The sequence below is a fragment of the Rhamphochromis sp. 'chilingali' genome (genome assembly GCF_963969265.1).
Source record: "Rhamphochromis sp. 'chilingali' genome assembly, chromosome: 9".
Lineage (NCBI taxonomy): Eukaryota > Metazoa > Chordata > Actinopteri > Cichliformes > Cichlidae > Rhamphochromis > Rhamphochromis sp. 'chilingali'.
In genome coordinates, this window is record NC_137936.1 from 28431910 (window position 1) to 28451131 (window position 19222).

The following is a 19222-nucleotide window of genomic DNA, read 5'->3' on the forward strand; positions in this document are numbered from 1 at the left end:
AAAAAAAGAGACTGAACAACAATAGACTGAGCCAGGAGGAGGAGGCTAAAGATCAAGCTGGAAATATGGAACCACTTAGGGCTGAGAGTGCAGCCTTAAAGGGTTAAAGATGGTTGTGGGATAAGTGGAGCTCGTTTATCGCAAATTTGACAGTGGTAGTTAAATGTAGAGTTTTCCCTCCAATCTGCCAGTCTGAGGAAGCAGACAAGCCTCTCTGCTTTCTTCACCACCTATCCGTCTCTCTCCTGTGCTCTTCTTTGTTGTCTATGGCTGCCTGTCTCATCATCTCAGCCCTAAATCATCTCTGCGAAACAGGACAAAGAGAAAAAGGATTTTTTTTCCTTGTGTTTCCTCTCTTCTCTCACGTCAGCACTCATTCTTATTTCTGCTTTGGTCCCTCACGTTTATCTTCTTCCCTTCATCTCCATCCACCCCTACGTCTTTTAAACCCTGAGTCTTTGCCCCTTTCTATTCTCGTTTCTTTCTGTGCCTCACAGTGGAACTATATTTTCAACTGAAACCCTGGAGTCTTTGCAGATGTCCGCAACCCGGCGCTGAAACGGGTGCTTACCAGCAGCCCAGATGCATTTGCCACTCCTTGTGATGTCTTTGTTATGTGAAGTGATCAGGATGGGGTCCGGCATCATGCAGAAGCAAAGTGGTGAGTACACCATGAAAAGACCACAAAGAGGCTGTTAGCATGATAGCATTACAACAGCAATTACAGCAGTTTCAATTTTTTCCCACTTTCTTAACAAATGAACTTATGTTCCACATGTACAACAAAACAGGAACCAACTGGAGATACTTGTGCATTATTTTAAAAACGTAACGATACAGACAAACGATACAAATATATATTTATTCATCATCATCATCATCATCATCATCATCATCATCATTATCATTTAGGACATGCTTACACTAGAGAGCAGGTGTCATTAAAGAAGCTTAGGTTGATGCAGTTCTTGTTTACACAGCTCTCATATAACTTTATCATCATCATAATGATATTTATCTGGTCTAATTAAATCACCTAACACAGAAAGATCCATTTTTATGTTAATTACTCCAGACACCCACAAAACAAGTATTTCAGAAACATTCTACAGAACTTATTGTACATAGATTATTTCTTTTAAATAAGAATCACTTTTTATTTCCACGAATTACTTTATTTCCTCGGTATTCAGTGTATAAACTAGCCTGTCTTTTCTTGTTAAACTCTGTACCAGCATATAGTCACAGTGTTTGGGAATTATCTCCAGATCCAGATTTGTCTCTAATCACTTTCTTATCCAATCCCTCTGAAAACAGTCCAGACCACAGCCACACAGGTCTGTGGTAACCCTCATGCTCACCGGTGTCTGGTATTTCCTAAGAAATCAGAGACTAATAGAGGGGGATCCGGTCTCAATTAGACCAACATTCTGGCTTGTAACATTTTTCTCTCTGCCCCCATCACCCACCTAGAGGTCAAGTGTTAAGATAATAATTATAGGGGCTTCATAAAGCCATCAGTTGCCACTAACACTCACTCAGGTTTATGCGCTTCCAATTCAGGTAGTGAAAAGGCAAATTGAAAGAATGAGAGATACATTTTCAAAATCTTAATTCTGTCATGTGCGTATGATAAACATGTGATGGCACTGGACGCACACAGATGGTAACATGACACATGAATAATTTATTATTTAGTCATCTTTATCATGTTTCACATTTAAAATTAAATCATTGCCACAAAATGGCTACTACTGTACAGCATATGTAAACAACTTCATGCAATTCCTAAAGTGGAATCTTTAATCCTCAATGTTTCCCAAATTAGGCAAGAACATTAACCAAACACATTAGAAGATAGCCTGTAAAATATGCAAGTTATAATGACTTATAAAAAGTCCTACTTAAAAAGTAATACATTATACGAGCTGAACATTGCATACTGGATGACATTTGATGCTAATACCTTAGAACAGGTTAATGTTGGATTGCATTTATAGGTCTAAAGGGTTAAATGCTAGCTGTTGGAATGACTGCTTGACCTGCTGTCAGCATTCATCTCTTTTTACCACGGAGATTTATGCTGTCATTTGATTTTTCCTTCCCGGGAGGAGGCACAAATTCCTCAGGGGTTGTGTCAGGAAAGGGAGGGCATCCCATGTAAAACTCTGTCAAATCAAACATGAGGAGCTACCAGCTGGGACGACCACTTGTGAATTAGGGAGCAGCAGAAAGTAGCTTAATTTTAATCTGTCTTTTCTCTTCATTCCTTGTTTGCTCTTTTTTCTCCTGCAATTATCCCTCACTCTATCAGTATTCATGTTTATGACCGACTGTAGTAAAAAAAAAAAACACTCAATGGGGGAAAAAACAACAGAAAATTGTAGAAAAATGCTTCCACCTACTCCTCTCACACACTCAAAAGACTTAATATGACAGCATAACAACTTGCAAAATAAGTAAGAACTGCACCATTATTATGAGACACATCATCCAAGTCTGTAATGTGCAATGAAGCAAAGTACCATTTAAGTTTGGATGACTTAAGCCTTTTTTGAGCAGCACACTGAGTTTTAGTCAAATCATTGCCTGTCTGCATCTACCAGGTCTGTCTGTATTACTCAAAGTAAAGACTTTGTGGGCACAGGTGTTAGAGAAGTTGTTTACCCAATGTTTTATATTTTATACTGTAGCAATGGCACTGGGAACTTTGAAAGTAGTTAGTACTTTTCTCACTGGCTACACATTTATGATTATACATTAAGGGGTGAGCCACGCATCTTAATTTTTTAATTCTGGTGTTTCTGGTCCGATTGTTACAGGTGTATAAAAATGAGCACCAAGTCTGCCTTTACAAATTGTTGCTAAAAAATGAGTTTGGTATTCTGATAGGATGCCATCATTGCAACAAGTCAGTTTATGAAATTTCTTCTCTCAGACTCTAAGTGGCATTATGGGAAAGTGGAAGCATTTAGGAACCACAGCAACTCAGCCGTAAAGTGGCAGACCACGTAACGTTACAGAGCAGGCTTGCTGAAGGGAATGGTGCAGTAGCTGCAGAGGTCCAAACTTCTTTAAATGTGCATTAATAGCAGCACCACAAATATGCAAATACTATATAAAGCACAGACTTCTTTGATAGTTATTGGTCTGGTTTGCAACCCAAAACTCAAAGTCGCCCCCCAGTAATGCATATCTTTAATCATTAATACAACAGAAATCAGTGAGTTACAGGAAAAAATCATAACACATACAGTCGTTACGATTGGTAAAATAGTTACAGAGACCAAAACTATTTGTCATGCTGTAAAGTTAAGCGTTTTAACATGGGAGTCTACAGGGAATGGCTCATTTTTTGGTACCAGCAGTACAGTTGGTGGAGGTTCTGCAAAGGCTTTATGTTTCACTTTCTAAGACTGCCACTTGGATGCTACTAGTGATCCATGTCTGTTCACCAACAATTTTGGCTAAATGATTTTGCCTGTTGGGAAAACATAAATAGGTAAAGAATAAAGTCAAAGAATTTTAAAGAGTCAAAATCTTTAAAAACGAGCCCCAGGAAATTGGGGGGGAGCATTATGTTTTAGAAAACTACTGAATCAATGCCCCTGTTCATCAAAGTGTGTGTAGCAGCATTAAACATGAAATCATCAGTCAATATTAAGCAATTGCTGCTACATCTGCAAGAAAAGTCTGACTAATTATTGAGCAACCTTCTTTGAAACAGCATAGAAGATGAAGAACATTGCATCATTGCACTGAAAACAGACAGTAATCAAAACAAGTATAACATATAAAGAGAAAAATCTACAGAGTCTCCTTATATTTCCCATTTATTATAGTTAACATAAAAACAATTAAAAACAAAGCTGCATCAGAAGACAAAACAGCCTATCAGGACCATCATGCAGAGCTCTAATGTCACATAAGGTAACAGTTTTATGCACTCAAATCAATAATGTTGTGCAAACACCTTATGAAGGTTTTACAGATCTCCAGGGGCTCCATAACAACATTTAAAGCTAGTAGAAAGTAGATGAAAATGTAACACAAGCTGGGAGATCAAGAGGTGAAAAAGATGTTAAATTGCAGCACATTTTTGACTCGGCTGCTGTCAAGTGTCTGGACATTGGGACATGACGGTAGCACCCCTACAGCTTGTGTTTTTTTAGTGTGCATCTCCACCTTTTTCTAGTTAATGTACACATTATGGAGCACTGTTGAAACATATCTGTTCCTGTTAAGAATATATTTTAAAATAGATGTGATCATTTTAACTTAAATATATAAACTTATAGCATAACCAGGATTTGTTTGTTTTTTGATTGGGTTTTTTAACTAGATTACATATACCATGTAAAGAAACACAACTTAGATTTTCATTATAGGGTTCATTGCATTTTTTTTAAAGTTCTTAACTTACACACAAATAAACAGCATCATATGTCAACTCAGCTGCAAGCTGAAATTTCAGACATCAGGAACAAACTGCTCATATGGATATGACAAGTTGGAGAACTTGTTAGCTTCAAAACCATTATACAATATTGTTTCCTTATTTTTCCTATTTAAACTTACTAATCTCAGTGATCGTTATGCCGTCACTTTCCTTAAATACTCCAGTTTTGTGAATTGTGTTTTAGGGTGTAAGCTCTTTCCAAAATGTTAACATCTTTCCCTGAAACCCCAACAGATCTTGTTACACCTGGTGCTTGTTAAAAACCCAGGGCAATCCCATACGAGGTCAAAGTTTAGCGTTTTACGCTACCTTAACCTGCCGCTCCTCTGTAAGTCCCTTAAGCCTGCAGATCGATAGCATATGTGTAGAGAACTGTTTTTCAGACAATGAGCTGAGAGCTCAGCGGGTCTCAAAACCCAAATGGATCACTGAGTTATTCTGGGGAAATCTGCTCTGTTCCACTCTGCACTGGAGTTGAAAACTCTGTCTTTGGAAATCTGTTATCTTTAGTAACTCTGCCAAGATCACTTGAAAACAAATCTTCAACACCAGAAATTTTAATTACCTCTTCAAAGGAGTAGAACCTATTACATTTGATTTAGTGTTTCATAAAAAGAAAAATTACCAAAGCACTATTGTCATGTAGGGCTAAAGATGTTTTCATAGGTGAAATATATATATGAAAACAGAATATATATTATATACATTTTGCATTCTGCTCAAATTTTGGTGAATGAAATTCCATTATTTTATTTATATGATGGTTAAGACAAGTTAACCTTATTTGCTAAATCCATGTAGCTTGTATATCTTTGCGATGCAATTATATTCAGTTCTCAACCAAAGTCACCTCGAGGCACTTGATACAATAATTAAGAGAAACGCCAAAAATGAGTCCCCTGTGAGCAAACATTAGGCGACTGTGGGAAGGAAAAACTCTTTTAGCAGGAACCTCATGCAGAACGTGTCATCTGCCACGACATGCTGAGGGTGATGGGAGGACCAAAGACACACAATGGAAGAGTGCCAGAGATTAATAATAACTAATGATAATAGTGTGAATGCATTAATTTAGCTCCACTATCTCATTCAGATATGGTGAGTTCTGTTTCTAAAAATTAAAGATGGTGACAGATACAATGATTAAATAGTGCCTTCAAAACAGCAGACTGCAAACAGGTGCTGGATCACTCTTCTTATAAAGTCTATGGTCATAAACGGACTATTGACAGACGTGAGAGGAACAGCTTATTTAACATTAATAGACTGATAGTTTGTCACAAAATGTCTTTTTATGGTATCAGGTGCAGTTAAAGATTTTATATGTATGAGAACATGCATACGTACAAAAAAAATAATTTTAAACTTTTCATAATGTAGTCCACTTTTTAAATGTTTCTGAGCTTTTTAACTAATCGTTTTATTTCTATTTCACTTAAAAAAAAAATCATAGTCCTAATAATTAACAGAAGCTCTAAAATGAAATCTTTGCCCTTTCTTGAAAGATGAAAGAGTTCACAGGACATGTTTTTCCAACTAGTTTCACTGCTTCTCATCTAAACTAACAGGACACCTATTAAAGAAATCTGTTAATCCAGAAAAGAAAAAAACCCGCAGGAAAGGAAAAGCAAAGGGGAACCCACACTAATGTGGATGATATATACAGAAGAGGAATTAAGGAAAGAGGAAACAGCTGGGGACCAAAACACAACTAAAGACAATCAAAGCAGGGACAGGAAGAAAAGCTGCACATCCCATGATTTAGGAAAACTAAGCCTCAAAGTAAACACAGGAAGTAACTAAAGAAAACAGACAGAAATATTGAGAGTGAGGCATGGGACAGTGATGAGGAAACAAATACAGATGAGACAGAAGGAGGAACAGAATGGAAACCAACAGGGGAACTAACTAAATACAACCCTCAAATCAGTAACTAAAGCTCAGGACTGAAAAGAAAGCTAGATTTCACCAATTTACAATCCAAAGAAAACCAAAAATTAAAAACTAAAGATAATTATGCACAAAACTTAAAACGCCAGCTCCAACCCTTGAATGATTATAAGAAAAAACTGTTAAAAAGCTGTTCGTAACTCTTGATTTGACAGTCAAAAAAAGGTCAACATTTAATGAGAAACTAAACAAGACTATACACGATTAAATGTTTTCATAGTTGCCTTGACGTTACATGATCTTCTGTGTCTTTATCTATGAATGAATAACATGATTTGGGTTTTTGAAAACTTTTTAAGACAGGTTTCACTTTTGCTTTTGCACACAAACACATCCTAAACCACAGCCACACATAACAAGGTGAATGTAGTGACCCACAAGGATCAGAGTGTGATTGCTCAGACTCACGCACACTCGCTGTCTGCTGCTCAATCCAAATTTCCATCCTACCTTGCTTGTCTTTCCATATCCCTCCTTATCCCCGATGGATTGAAAGCATTCTTTCTTTCTTTGTCGAGTCTTCTCTGTACCTGGAAGCAGACACAGCCACTTGCTTTTGTTATAATATAAGACTTACCTTGGCTTAGATCTAAGCTTGACTGTCATACTGTACCTCACTGTTACAGTACATATCACATTTTTGGGATAGAAATAGATTAAAATATCTACTTGTTGACATATGTCACTTAATAATATGTGATAATAATATATTTATCAAAACGTTGTAGAGCTAAATTTTATTTTTATGAAAGAAAAATCCCACTATTAGTCATTATAAGTTATAAGTTGAGTTACTGATCAGTGCTTCAGTCTGTAACCTCTGCAGTAGCAGGGAGTCCTCGATGAACAAAAAGAGCGTTGGTGCTGTTTTCATGTCAAATAAAGAATATTTCTTACTAAACGTAAGCCTACTCATTATCAGCGACCTACAGTTTCTAAAGAGCTACTCATACCAAGAAAGTGTTAGACTATCAAGTCATCAGGAGTGCATCGTCAGAGTGACATGTAAGCTTTGTCAGGACACAACTTCCTTTGTGCACCTGGTAATGTACATGTAAGGAGTTAGCTAAAAGGACATATAGACACAGCATCACACTCTGTGCTCTTCTCTATTCGAGCTAACAAGGCAGCAAACTAAGAAATATCAAAGATGCTGAACCTCAAAAAGAAGTGTGTGCCATTACGAAAGCAATTACTACAACTATTTGATGGAGTGAAATACTGTAACGCTTTGATGCATGATTTTTATAGAGTTCCTGGTAATGTGTTGATTTTCAGCAGTGGATCTTTCCCGAAATTCTCTTGGTATCTTGAGGATTTTTGGTCTCTCCTTTCCTTCCTCATCCTCTCGCTTCCTGGCTTTTATTTATTCCTTACTCGCTCCCTCCTCTACTTTTACTTTAATAACTCCTCTCCTGAATGCAGCTCTGGCTTAATCGTCTTCCTATTGTCTCCTGCAGCTCAGAGAGAAACATCAGAGGACTGTCGGAGCTGTTTGGAGTGTTCCCGGGACAACGGCTGCGTGCGTTGCCCAGAGCGACTCTTCCTGTTCCTGCAGAGGGAGGGGATATCTCACCATGGAACTTGTCTCCACGCCTGCCCTGCAGGACACTACGGACAGAGAGGAAAGGATGTCAACCGCTGCATGAGTGCGTTTTGTTTTTTTACTTTCCCCTGCAGAGATCTCTGACTGTGATCTCTGACTAAATATTTGCTGATAGTCTTACTCACATTAGCACGTATGACTTAACTGTCTTGAGGTCTGAAATAATGAAAAACAACCGACAGTACTCATACACAGAGTCTGCAGTCCCAGACCACTTCTTCTTTCTCTTTCTTTTCAAGATGCACCTTGCTTAATTCTTTCCAGAAACATGCTGTCCTAATAAATGAAAAGAAAACTTTACCCAACAGCACATAGTTTCTGTCTCATTTACTGGGAAAATCAAAGATTCCACAATAGTTCACTTTATTTCTTTTCCAAACATATTTACTATCACTGACTCCCCTTAACCTTAGCACAAAATGCAATATTAAAATCCTTTCTGATTTGCCCTTACCTCGGAGAAACAGTGAAAGAGCACACAATCTTCCCTGACTGCTCTGTGAACCGTGACTTCTAATATTAATATATAAAGATTCTAGATACAACAAATCAGTTGCTTGGCATCTCAAAATGTCATCAGCACAAAGTTTGTTTTTGTTGGATGCACGTATTGCACAATCTGTATCTGTCAAGCACACAAAAGAACACGTTCTGTCTGCTTAAGGCAAACAAGACTAAAGCAAAATACAAATCACCTCTCTGAAAGTGAATTGGTTTTAACTGTTCCTGCGTTTCCTGACATAACAGCAGGTTTCAGTAGGAAACATATGATATTCAGGAAGCAAAGATGCTACTCTCTTTTTTCACCTTTAGTTTTCAGCAGCTTTGCTCTCACTGGACAAATTCAGCTTTTTAATTATTGTGTTCACCCTCTCAGCTAAAATGAAAATATGTGTGACCAGGTGAAAAATTGACTTTTTCATGTAACAATGAATACCCAAGTACTCTACGTTGTGTGTGATAATCTGTTTCCTCTCAGAGTGCCGTTCTTCAGACTGTGAGCAATGTTTCAGCCGAGACTTCTGCACCAAGTGTAAGCCTGGCTTCCAGCTTTACAAAGGCAAGTGTCTGACCCACTGCCCAGAGGGAACTCGTGCCCACCAGACAGACTGCCTTGGTAAGTTACACTTTTGATATCATTTGTAACTTAATAAGTCAAATCCTTTGTCCCTCTGTTTGTGATCCTGAGAAAAATGTATTTTGACATGATTATTATTACAGATAATGGCCTCTAGAAAACGGAATAAGCATTAATATAGTATAATAATATATAGTAATATAGCACTAATAAATGAATGAATGTTGAGAGTGAATGGTTGTCTTTCTCTACATCAACTCTGAAATAGATTGGTGACCCATTCACCCTTCGGTCAGTCTCTCTCCTCACTGCACCCTGACTAAAATCCTATTAGCACTGTTATTGACATTAGGTAGGTAAAAAGCTATTGCTTCATGTAAAAAAATAAATTGTAGTAACAGCTTTGATCTCACCAATTTAGAGTGAGTTCCTTCACTCTCCAAGAGCTGTCTCCAGTGTACAAAGCTAGTTTAAAGGGTTGATTTGAAGGATTGCTTCCCTAGGACACAAGCCATTGTTTGCAGTCCCATTCACTATAATATCTGTCTTTCCACATTTGTATTAGGACTTCTTCTGCTTCTAGGCAGGCATTTCATCTTCCTCTCACACCGGATTCAGGGCAGAATGCATCCATACATTGACTAGCTACTACTAGCTCCACTGCTTCTTGGACTGTGTGGTACAGACTATCCAAATGACTGTGTTTCATCTGTTGTTAGTAAAATTCTTGTATTTTATTACGTTTACTAAGTGCTAGTTAGCAGGTATGTGTTTCTATTTCTATTTCTAACAAACATGAACACTGATTTACTATTGTCTACAAGCCTGCTTTTGAAATTACAAAAAAAGAAATTGCAAATGAATTTCACTTTTGCTACAACACTTTTTGACGGAAAACCTCTTAAGCAGTACAACTAAAATAAACATATTGTTTCCTATCTTATTTCTTGTTCTAACTTACTGTATGAAGTGTATTAACTAAAGCTTTCCTGACTCCAGCTATAACAAATGAGGGTCTGCTGTGCAATGGACACATTAGTGAAACTAATCTGAAAGGTTTAATCAACAGCAGGCCTGTTCTTCCAAGCTCATCTCCTTTTATCTACTTCTCTGGCTCTGTGGCCACATCTCTACTGTGTTTCATGTGTGATTGAGTGAGTATTTGATTATCTGTGGTTTGCGGGAGTTTTATCTCACTGAAATTTGCCTAATAATTTTGCTAAACTGAATTTGACCTGTACCTTTTGTTTCACATGCAAAGGATGTGGCATTAACAGAATTTCAAACTGTTTATCACATTAAATGAAGATGACAGCATGACTGCTACATTTAAAGGGGGGAAAATCTACCTTCTTCTGGAACATGTCCTATACTCCTCTACTCCCTTTCTTTCTCATCCCAGTGAAATTCTTTTTGATGGAGTCAAACCAGAATGCAACACACGATTCATATTAAAGGTCTTCAAAGAGGTTTTAGAATTTATCTTCATATCTCATTGTGTATCATCTCTGCCTTCTGACTAAGTGAGATGTATTGTAGAGCTCACTCATCATTTGACACTGGTCGATATTCCTCTGCCTTCTACAGACACCATCTGCAGCTACTGTTGCTTCTTGGCATCAAGTCCACATCTGTTTTTCATATCAGTGTTAGGGTTTCATGTCTGACTGTTAGTACACACCTCAAGCAACTGCCGAAAACAGTCTCTGGAAATCTCTTTATTTCAAATCTGACAGTGATAATGATAATGATTTCCAATTGTTGCTCCGTTTTGGCAAAGGTTACCGATTTTCCTTTGTGGTCTGTCTGGAAATTTTTGCAGCAGCTGATTTTGAGGGTGACATCACTCACCATTCAGCCAGTTACTGCAAGTGTAATGACCACTGTAGTAACTCTTCATCTAGCATTTATCTACCTTTGATTATAGCAACGTGTTTGTAAGGGTCTGAAATAAAATGTTAGTCTTAATATAAACTGCTCAAAAAAATTAAAGGAACACATTTTGATCAGAGTATAGCATCAAGTCAGTTAAACTTCTGCAATATTGATCAGGTCAGTTTAGTAGCACTTCATCTGTTTTTTCACTAGTTTTGCATTTGGCTAGGTCAGTATCACTATTGGTAGCATAAAGTGATACCTGGGCCCCATCCATCCATCCATCCATCTTCTTCCACGTTATCCGGGGCCGGGTCGCAGGGGCAGCAGCCTAAGCAGAGAAGCCCAGACCTCCCTCTCCCCAGCCACCACCTCTAGCTTATCCGGGGGAACACCAAGGCATTCCCAGGCCAGCCGAGAGATATAATCTCTCCAGTCTGTCCTGGGTCTGCCCCGGGGCCTCCTCCCGGTGGGACATGCCCAGAACACCTCACCCAGGAGGCATCCTTGTCAGATGCCCAAACTACCTCAACTGGCTCCTTTCGATGTGGAGGAGCAGCGGCTCTACTCTGAGCCCCTCCCGGATGGCTGAACTTCTCACCCTATCTCTAAGGGAGAGACCAGTCACCCTTCAGAGGAAGCTCATTTCCGCTGCTTGTATCCGCGATCTCATTCTTTCGGTCACTACCCACAGCTCGTGGCCATAGGTGAGGGTAGGGACGTAGATCGACCTGTAAATTGAGAGCCTGGAAGCCAACGTACAGCTAATCATTGGTAATTTAGCTCCTCCAGGAAGGTACTTCAGTAAGTACCATTGCAAGAAGGTTTGCTTTATCATCCAGCAAAGCCTGAAGAGCAAAGAGGAGATTCCAGGAGACAGGCAGTTACTCTAGGAGAGCTGGACAGGGCCGTAGAAGATGCTTAACCCATCAGAAGGACCGGTATTTGCTCCTTTGTTCAAGTAAGAACAGGATAATTAGTGTCAAAGCTACAAAATGTCCTCGACAGGGCACTAGTGTGAATGTCTATGACCAAAAAATTTGAAACAGACAGTTGCCAGACAGTTACTGTGGAACCCAAATGGCAATTGCTATAGAATACAAGAATAGGCAGGTCCACCACTGGTGCACTGTGATTTTCACATATGAGAGCAGGTTCACTCTCAACACATGTGACAAACACAAAAGCGCTATAGAAGCCATAACATTGTTACACTTTTGTAACAACATTCAGCATGACTGGTTTGATGGTGGGTCAGAGATCGGCTGAGGAAGAATATCTACGAAGAGACACACAGACCTCTACAGTTTAGGCTGCTGTTAGATATTGGGATGAAATCATTGTCAGACCCTTTACTGGTGCCATTATTTTTACTGTATTGGTACTGACAATTACAGTCTGTTTTGTGTTAAAACACTCTTTTTGATGAGGTTTTTCTATTTCTTCCATTAGAAAACTGTGTCCTAGCTCCAGTGGGAGAGTGGAGCGAGTGGAGCGTCTGTCTCCGGGATGGCGTCACCTGTGGTTTCAGGTGGGGTAAGCAGACGAGGACTTGGGTGGGTGGCCAGACCGGGAAAACGCCTGACGATAAAGCAGCACCAATCTGCCCACCTCACAGCGAGACACAGAGGTGCAGGATGAAAAAAAAGTGTACCACAGGTGAGAAAGGATACGAACCAGTAAGAAGGATGGCAATTACAGGTGCGAACAGTAGGTGCACTCTGGGCTGAAAGATTTAGCGGTTAATGGGTTTAAGAAACAACAACAGATTCTATCATCTGCTTCTAATAAGTCGGATGCCACTGATCATTTAGCTGCTTTATTTATTATGTTGGGCTGCCAACATGTGGAATTCCCTGTGGTGTTTGGTATTGTGTTCTGTTCTGTGTTGTTGACACACTTGTGCACTTTATAATGCCAAGTGGGGGAGAATGAACCCTATAAAATATTCCAACATGTGCTACTTCTAATTAACACTTGTAGGCAGACGTTACTAGTTTTCTAGTCCCTGCAGCATAATCTAGGAGTGTAGAATGAAACGGACAGCTATGGGGCATATGTTGTGGGGATGAATGGAAGCAAAAGTTAATTTAAAGATTCAGAGTTTTTTTATTTGCATTGCTTAGAAGAGTCTAAGTGGATACAATAAAGCATTAATTTGTACAGGGCAGTCTTTGATTAATGCTGAAGTCAGTGTCGTGGTCAGGGTTTTGCAGGTTATTGCAGTGGTTCTTTAACCGCGAGTTGGGCCCAAATAGCAAGTTTTCAGAGGCTCTCCAGAAAAGTTGTGCACCACTAGGGAATTAATAGTGAACCTTGGCTAAATATATGTGATTTACATTAATGGTAAAATCAAATTTAATCAGAGTATGTCTGTCGGACATATTAGATTGTGACATAAATTTTTTTTTAAAAAACTAAGTCATTGTCTGAAAAATTTACACACACGATTCAATCCGGTTGTTCAGTCTGACGTCACTAGCCGTGTCTGGACCTAAACTCCGCTGCAGGTCCATATATCAAACGATCACTATGGCATTACTGAGAGTTGAAAAACTGTCTAAAGTCTTTCATCTTTAATAAAATGATCAGCGTTCTGCTCTACCAGGTGTAACAATTAAGTTTAACATCCAGGCATCCATGAAAACTGAATTTATGACATTTAACGGAGTTAGAAGTTAGCAGGGAGTTAGCTCGCTAGCTTCTATCTAAATACAATATAGCATGTCCTGACTGCAGGGTTTTGGAAACAAATTAAAACGTACAGCTCTGCTATCACTTCCAGCATAAATGAAGACAGAAAACTAAACAGCAGTGACGTTTGTAGGGTTACTGAAGTTGGGCTAGCTGCTATATAATGATGTGCTACGTGACCGCTAGCGACACAGCTATGTTAGCATAATATAAACAAGCTAACTTTTTTCCCACTCCATAAAAGTTAACGTGAGTGTTCTCGGTGGTCAGGAACAAATGTAATCGCATGGCAGGATGCTGTAAAAGGACCAAACTTCAGCCAGGAGAACAACTGAGATAATCCATCCACAATACGAGGTTAGTCATTCATATACTGCTGCATGGGCTGGGCTGTAGTTACATCCTAAGGTTTTAAAAACTGAGCTTAAATAAATGATTAGCGGTAATAAAAGCCGAGGGAGGTCAACAGTGATCACTGACTGTTTTAGGAGCTTTTTGAGATCAAATAGAAGAAAATACATAACATTAAACATGTTAACAACACAAAAGCCATATTAAACGCAGACTACTTTAGGCCCGGAAGTAGGATTCGTCGCGTCATCACTGAACAACCGGATAGCTTGTACGACCTGTGGCAGCAATAACTTGAAGAAAATTCAAGTACTGTATTTGCTTACTGTATGACTTACTCACATCATTCTGGTCTACCCTTGTTTACAAAGCTGCAGGCACTGGTTCATGCACAACTCTCTTAAGGTCCCAGTGCAGCATTTCGATTGAGTTGAGGTCTTGGCTGGGTCATCACGACATGCAAATTCTTTCTTTTGAGGTGGGATTTTTGCTGTTTCTCTGAGCACTACAGTGTCATTGGAGTTAATTTTCTGGAACATCCACTCCTGGGAAGATTGGCGCCTGTCCTGAATGTTTTCCACTTCATCAGTGCAGAATAATATCCTTCAGATTGTTTTGAAATGGACTTATAACCCTTCCTGCATTCATAAGCTAGCAACAGTTGCTTCTCTAAGATAACTGTTGGTGTCAAATGGCAAAAAATAATTTTTTTAAAGAGGTGGCCACGGTTCAGTTAATCAAGGATCAGTTAATCAACTGCATTTGACTAGCAAAACCTGGCCCCTCCTTAACCTCTTAATTTCTATGGAAGCTGTAAAAAAGTTTTTTTGCACACACTGCTTCTCCAATTAATTGGCTTAGTTTCTGTTAAATAAATATGTCATTTTTTTATTTATCTTAGGTTGTATTTACATTTGCAAACCTACTAAGGACCAGATTATTTTGTTATGTTCTGATACGTAAAACCTTAATTTTTAAATCGGGTGTACTTTTTTTTTACAAATATTTATTTATATTATAATTACCTGTAGCTAGTTTTGGGGTTTCATGGCATTTCTGTTTAATGACTCCTGTCCTTTATTGCTTCTGTGCTGGGGACTTCATAGTCAAATTACAGGATAAGCTAAAACTCAAGAACAAGCAGCCCACTGCCCCCCGTTAACCATAAAACACAAAAGCATTCCTTCACAATGATTTTTCCTTAGAAGATCACCGATAATCCTTTTTTAATCTAATGTGTTTATCAGCATGACACCACAATTTGTCTCTAATGTGCACCCAATCTTACGAATGACAAAATATTGGTTTTCTGATTAAACATCGTCGTGGTTATCTTTTTAAGAATATGATTAATGTTTAAGTGTCTGTAGGAAATGGAAAACAAATAGCGAACATCATGAAAAATCAGATAATTTTGTGCCTAAGTTTCTGGACTTGCTCTGTTGCTTCTGATAGCTTCTAGTCAGTGACTAGAAGGGTTTGTTGCATTAATAGAAACCTACGTCAGTTTGGAGAATTGTTTTTCTTTTTTCTTTTTTTGGGCTGGACAATCTTGAAGACAGATGAGATGAGTTTCATTCTATACGAAATACCCTGAAACATGCATCTATGGCCTGTTATTGAGGATTTCCCTTTAACATAACATAGATAAAAGTGAGAACCTCTAGTATGTCCAGCTTGCTTTGCTCCCTGTGGCTAAAAATGTGCTTGTGTTTCTTTATCTTGGCCCCACCGCAGCAAGCTTACATCTTAAAACATCACACATCCTCAGCTACATCAGAGGTTTGTGCATTCAGGCTGCTTTCACCCAGTGAAATTGAACCTCTTGAATTTGGTGTGGAGATAGACCGATGATCACGCCCAGGGCTTAAAGCTCATCATGTGTTTTTGTTTATGAGAGTCCAAGGGAACCTGAAAATAGACTCCACTGCAAAGCATAAAAAAATAAATAAAGATTTTGGAGCTCCCGCGTTGTGGAAATGCTGTCACTACTCGTTAAAACTGCATTTAGTCCCTTGTTCTTGGGCCTTGATCAGAACTATTGTACTGGAGTCGGTCCCTGGCTCTTCTATTAATGGTTCATATCCAAAACATTATGAACCAAACTTGGCAACAGTTTCTGCCATCAAGTAAAAAAAGTTGTTGTGACTTTTTTTCTTGCCGCGTAATTTCTCCTTCGTGTACAATCAACACTTGAAGCTGTGAAAAAGTTCAATAAAGACAGCAAATCAAAAACAATGCACATGCATAGGGCTTAACTTTTCTAAGCCAACACTAATTTCTGTTTAGAGCTGCAAATCTTAGTGTGTCTGTGCACAATGCTGTGTATTTTCCATTTCTTCCACAATGGAAGGCATGTCATTTGAAGTAATTATCATTATCATTGTCAGATCGTATGTCTGGTGGCATTAGCAGAGGAAGAAATCTGATCCAGAAGAGTCTGGAGCAGGGATCAAGCTCCTGGACCTAATAGCACACATCTGGGATAAAAGAGTGCTGTGGCATCTCCCTAGCATTCCTCCGGTGTCCCAGATTAGACAGCTCTAGTCTTTTAATGCCCAGTTTCATGTTGTCTTATTGTTTTCAGATGATGGGGAAGGACGTGGATCTCGTCTCCCAACCCTGCTCTCCCCTCTGTTTTCACCAAAGGCAGCAAACTGTCATGGGCGAACGAAGATATGTTTCTCCTTTTCCTGGCAATTTAGAAACATCTGACATAGGCAGTTAGGATGTTACGTTGTCAGAAAATGTGTTGGCTAGACTATTCTGTCGCTTTTCATTCTTTTTCTTATTAACTTATCAGCATTAACTGTGGTGCCCAAGGTCTGAGACAGAACATGTTCAAACACAGAGTGACTGACACTGCCATGGCAAAGAAAAAAGCTTAAACAAAATAAAAGAACTATAGATATAACTTTGGCAGATCTCCCCCATCAGGGTGCATCCTTGTGAAGCACGGCTTCCAGTGCTGCTGTTATTTGACTTTTGCCTGAAAGCCCCTTAAGATCAGATATATTTGTGCTTTTGTGATTCCACGTTTAATGTATGCAAAGAGCAAATGTAAACTTGTATGACAAATGAATGCATCTTTAATGTTGAGGGTTTTTTTTTACTTACTTAATGTAATAAGCTCACCATTAAAAATAGAAAGCAGTCATCCTTTCTTGCTTGGAATTTCTGTGGTTAATGTGAGGCTGTCAACTAAACTAATGCTCTAATATTCTCAGTCTTGTATTTATTGTGAGTGCTTTCAGTTGTGAGAACATTAACTAAATATGTAGTTATATTATTTTTTACAATCATTACATATTTGGACAATGACCCTTTTCTTGTAATTTTCTCTCTTTATACCATTACAGTGTTTTTGAAACAGTCCAGATGTGACTGAAGGCACTTTCAGTTTCAAATCAGACTTAACAAAGTATTGCAGTAACTGTGTTAATTACAGTTACTGTAATTACAGCTATTTTTATTTTTTTATTATTATTATTATTTATATAAGAATTGCACCGATTTGTAAAGACAGTTCCTCATTTCCTTATGTCTGTCAGTGTTAAGACTGCCAGTGGATTCAGTGTCCATTGTTCATGTGACTGCTGGATTTTGAAGTGTACAGGGCTATACTCTCTGCTCAGATTCATTCAAACAGAACTGCAAAAGTGATCTGACCGTGCTTTACAGTGCAAATGGATAATGACCCAAAGCATATTCCAAAAGCAACCAAAGAGTTTCTCTAGCTAAGGAGTCAAAGGAGCTTGCAAAGAAAAGCGTCTGGACTTCTTTAAGTTGCTTGAAGACGTTTCACCTCTCATCCAAGAAGCTTTTTCAGTTCTAAGGTCAAATGGCAGAGAGTCCCAGATTTAAACCCAGTGGGAGTTTCCCCCCAAAGAGGGACAAAAGGACCCCCTGATGATCCTCTAATCACATGAGCCAAGGTGTGAAAACGGGTGTGGGTCCCAATCAGCCAGGGTTTCGGGTGAGCTCATTGTGAAACCTGGCCCCACCCTATCATGCGAATTCCTGAGATCAGATGGCCCAGGATGTGAGTGGGCGTTAAGGCGTTTGGGAAGGGAACTCAAAACTGGATTATAGATGGCAGACAGTTGGTGTCGTAAACCCCCGCCTCTGTTCAAAGATGGTCGCTCACAGTGGACATAGATGGCTTCTTTCACTCCTCTTTCAAATCATCTGTCCTCTCTGTCCAAAATGTGAACATTGGCATCCTCGAAAGAGTGACCTTTAACCTTAAGATGCAGATGGACTGCTGAGTCTTGTCCTGTGGAGGTGGCTCTTCTGTGTTGTGCCATGCGCTTATGAAGTGGCTGTTTGGTCTCTCCGATGTAGAGGTCTGGGCATTTCTCGCTGCACTGTACAGTATACACTACATTATTAAGTCTGTGTTTTGGAGTTTTGTCTTTCGGGTGAACCAGTTTTTGTCTGAGTGTGTTGCTGAAGTAAACTGGGATGTTGTGCTTAGAGAAAACTCTCCTGAATTTTTCTGATACACCGGCCACATAGGGGATGACAATGTTGTTGCATCTGTCTTTCTTATCCTCCCTCGCTGGTGTCTGATCTTCTTTTCTGTTACCCCAAGTTTTTGTTCCAGAGGGAGGTGGGAGTCAAACAGGAGGTACTGGTCCGTGTGTGTGGGCTTCCGGTAAACTTCAATGTTGAGGTTGCCGTTCTCTTCAATGTGCACAGCGCAGTCCAGGAAAGGCAAACAGTTGTCCTTTGTGTCTTCCCTGGTGAACTTGATGTTTTTATCCACAGCGTTAATGTGCGCAGCGAAGGATTACACTTCTTGTGTCTTGATTTTGACTCAGGTGTTGTCTACATATCTGTACCAGTGGCTGGGTACTCTTCCTTTGAAAGAGCCAAGAGCCTTCCTTTCCACTTCCTCCATGTAAAGGTTGGCTACAATAGGTGACACGGGGGAGCCCATGGCACAGCCATGTTTTTGTCTGTAGAAGCCTTCGTTGTATTTGAAATATGTAATGGTGAGGCAGAGGTCTAACAGTGTGCAAATCTGATCGGGTGTGAAGTTGGTCCTGTCCTCCAAGGAGCTGTCTTCTTGTAGTCGTTTTCTGACAGTCTCCACTGCCTCCGTGGTGGGTATGCAAGTGAAGAGAGAGACTACATCAAAGGACACCATGGTTTCATCTGGATCCAGGGTAAGTTTCTGGACCTTGTCGGTGAAGTCGGTGGAGTT

The 19222-nt window shown here is 39.3% G+C and overlaps 1 protein-coding gene across 1 annotated transcript in view; it reads left to right on the forward strand.

The window, feature by feature from the left end:
- The first annotated feature begins 204 nt into the window (after nt 1-204).
- rspo4 (R-spondin 4) overlaps nt 205-19222 on the forward strand; it is a 32168-nt gene continuing 13150 nt past the window's right edge. Inside the window, exons 1-4 of the mRNA XM_080891916.1 lie at nt 205-661; nt 7870-8058; nt 8995-9132; nt 12421-12627. Of these exons, the coding sequence (XP_080748042.1) occupies nt 583-661; nt 7870-8058; nt 8995-9132; nt 12421-12627 (613 nt within the window). The 5' untranslated portion in view covers nt 205-582. The remainder of the gene's footprint in view (nt 662-7869; nt 8059-8994; nt 9133-12420; nt 12628-19222) is intronic.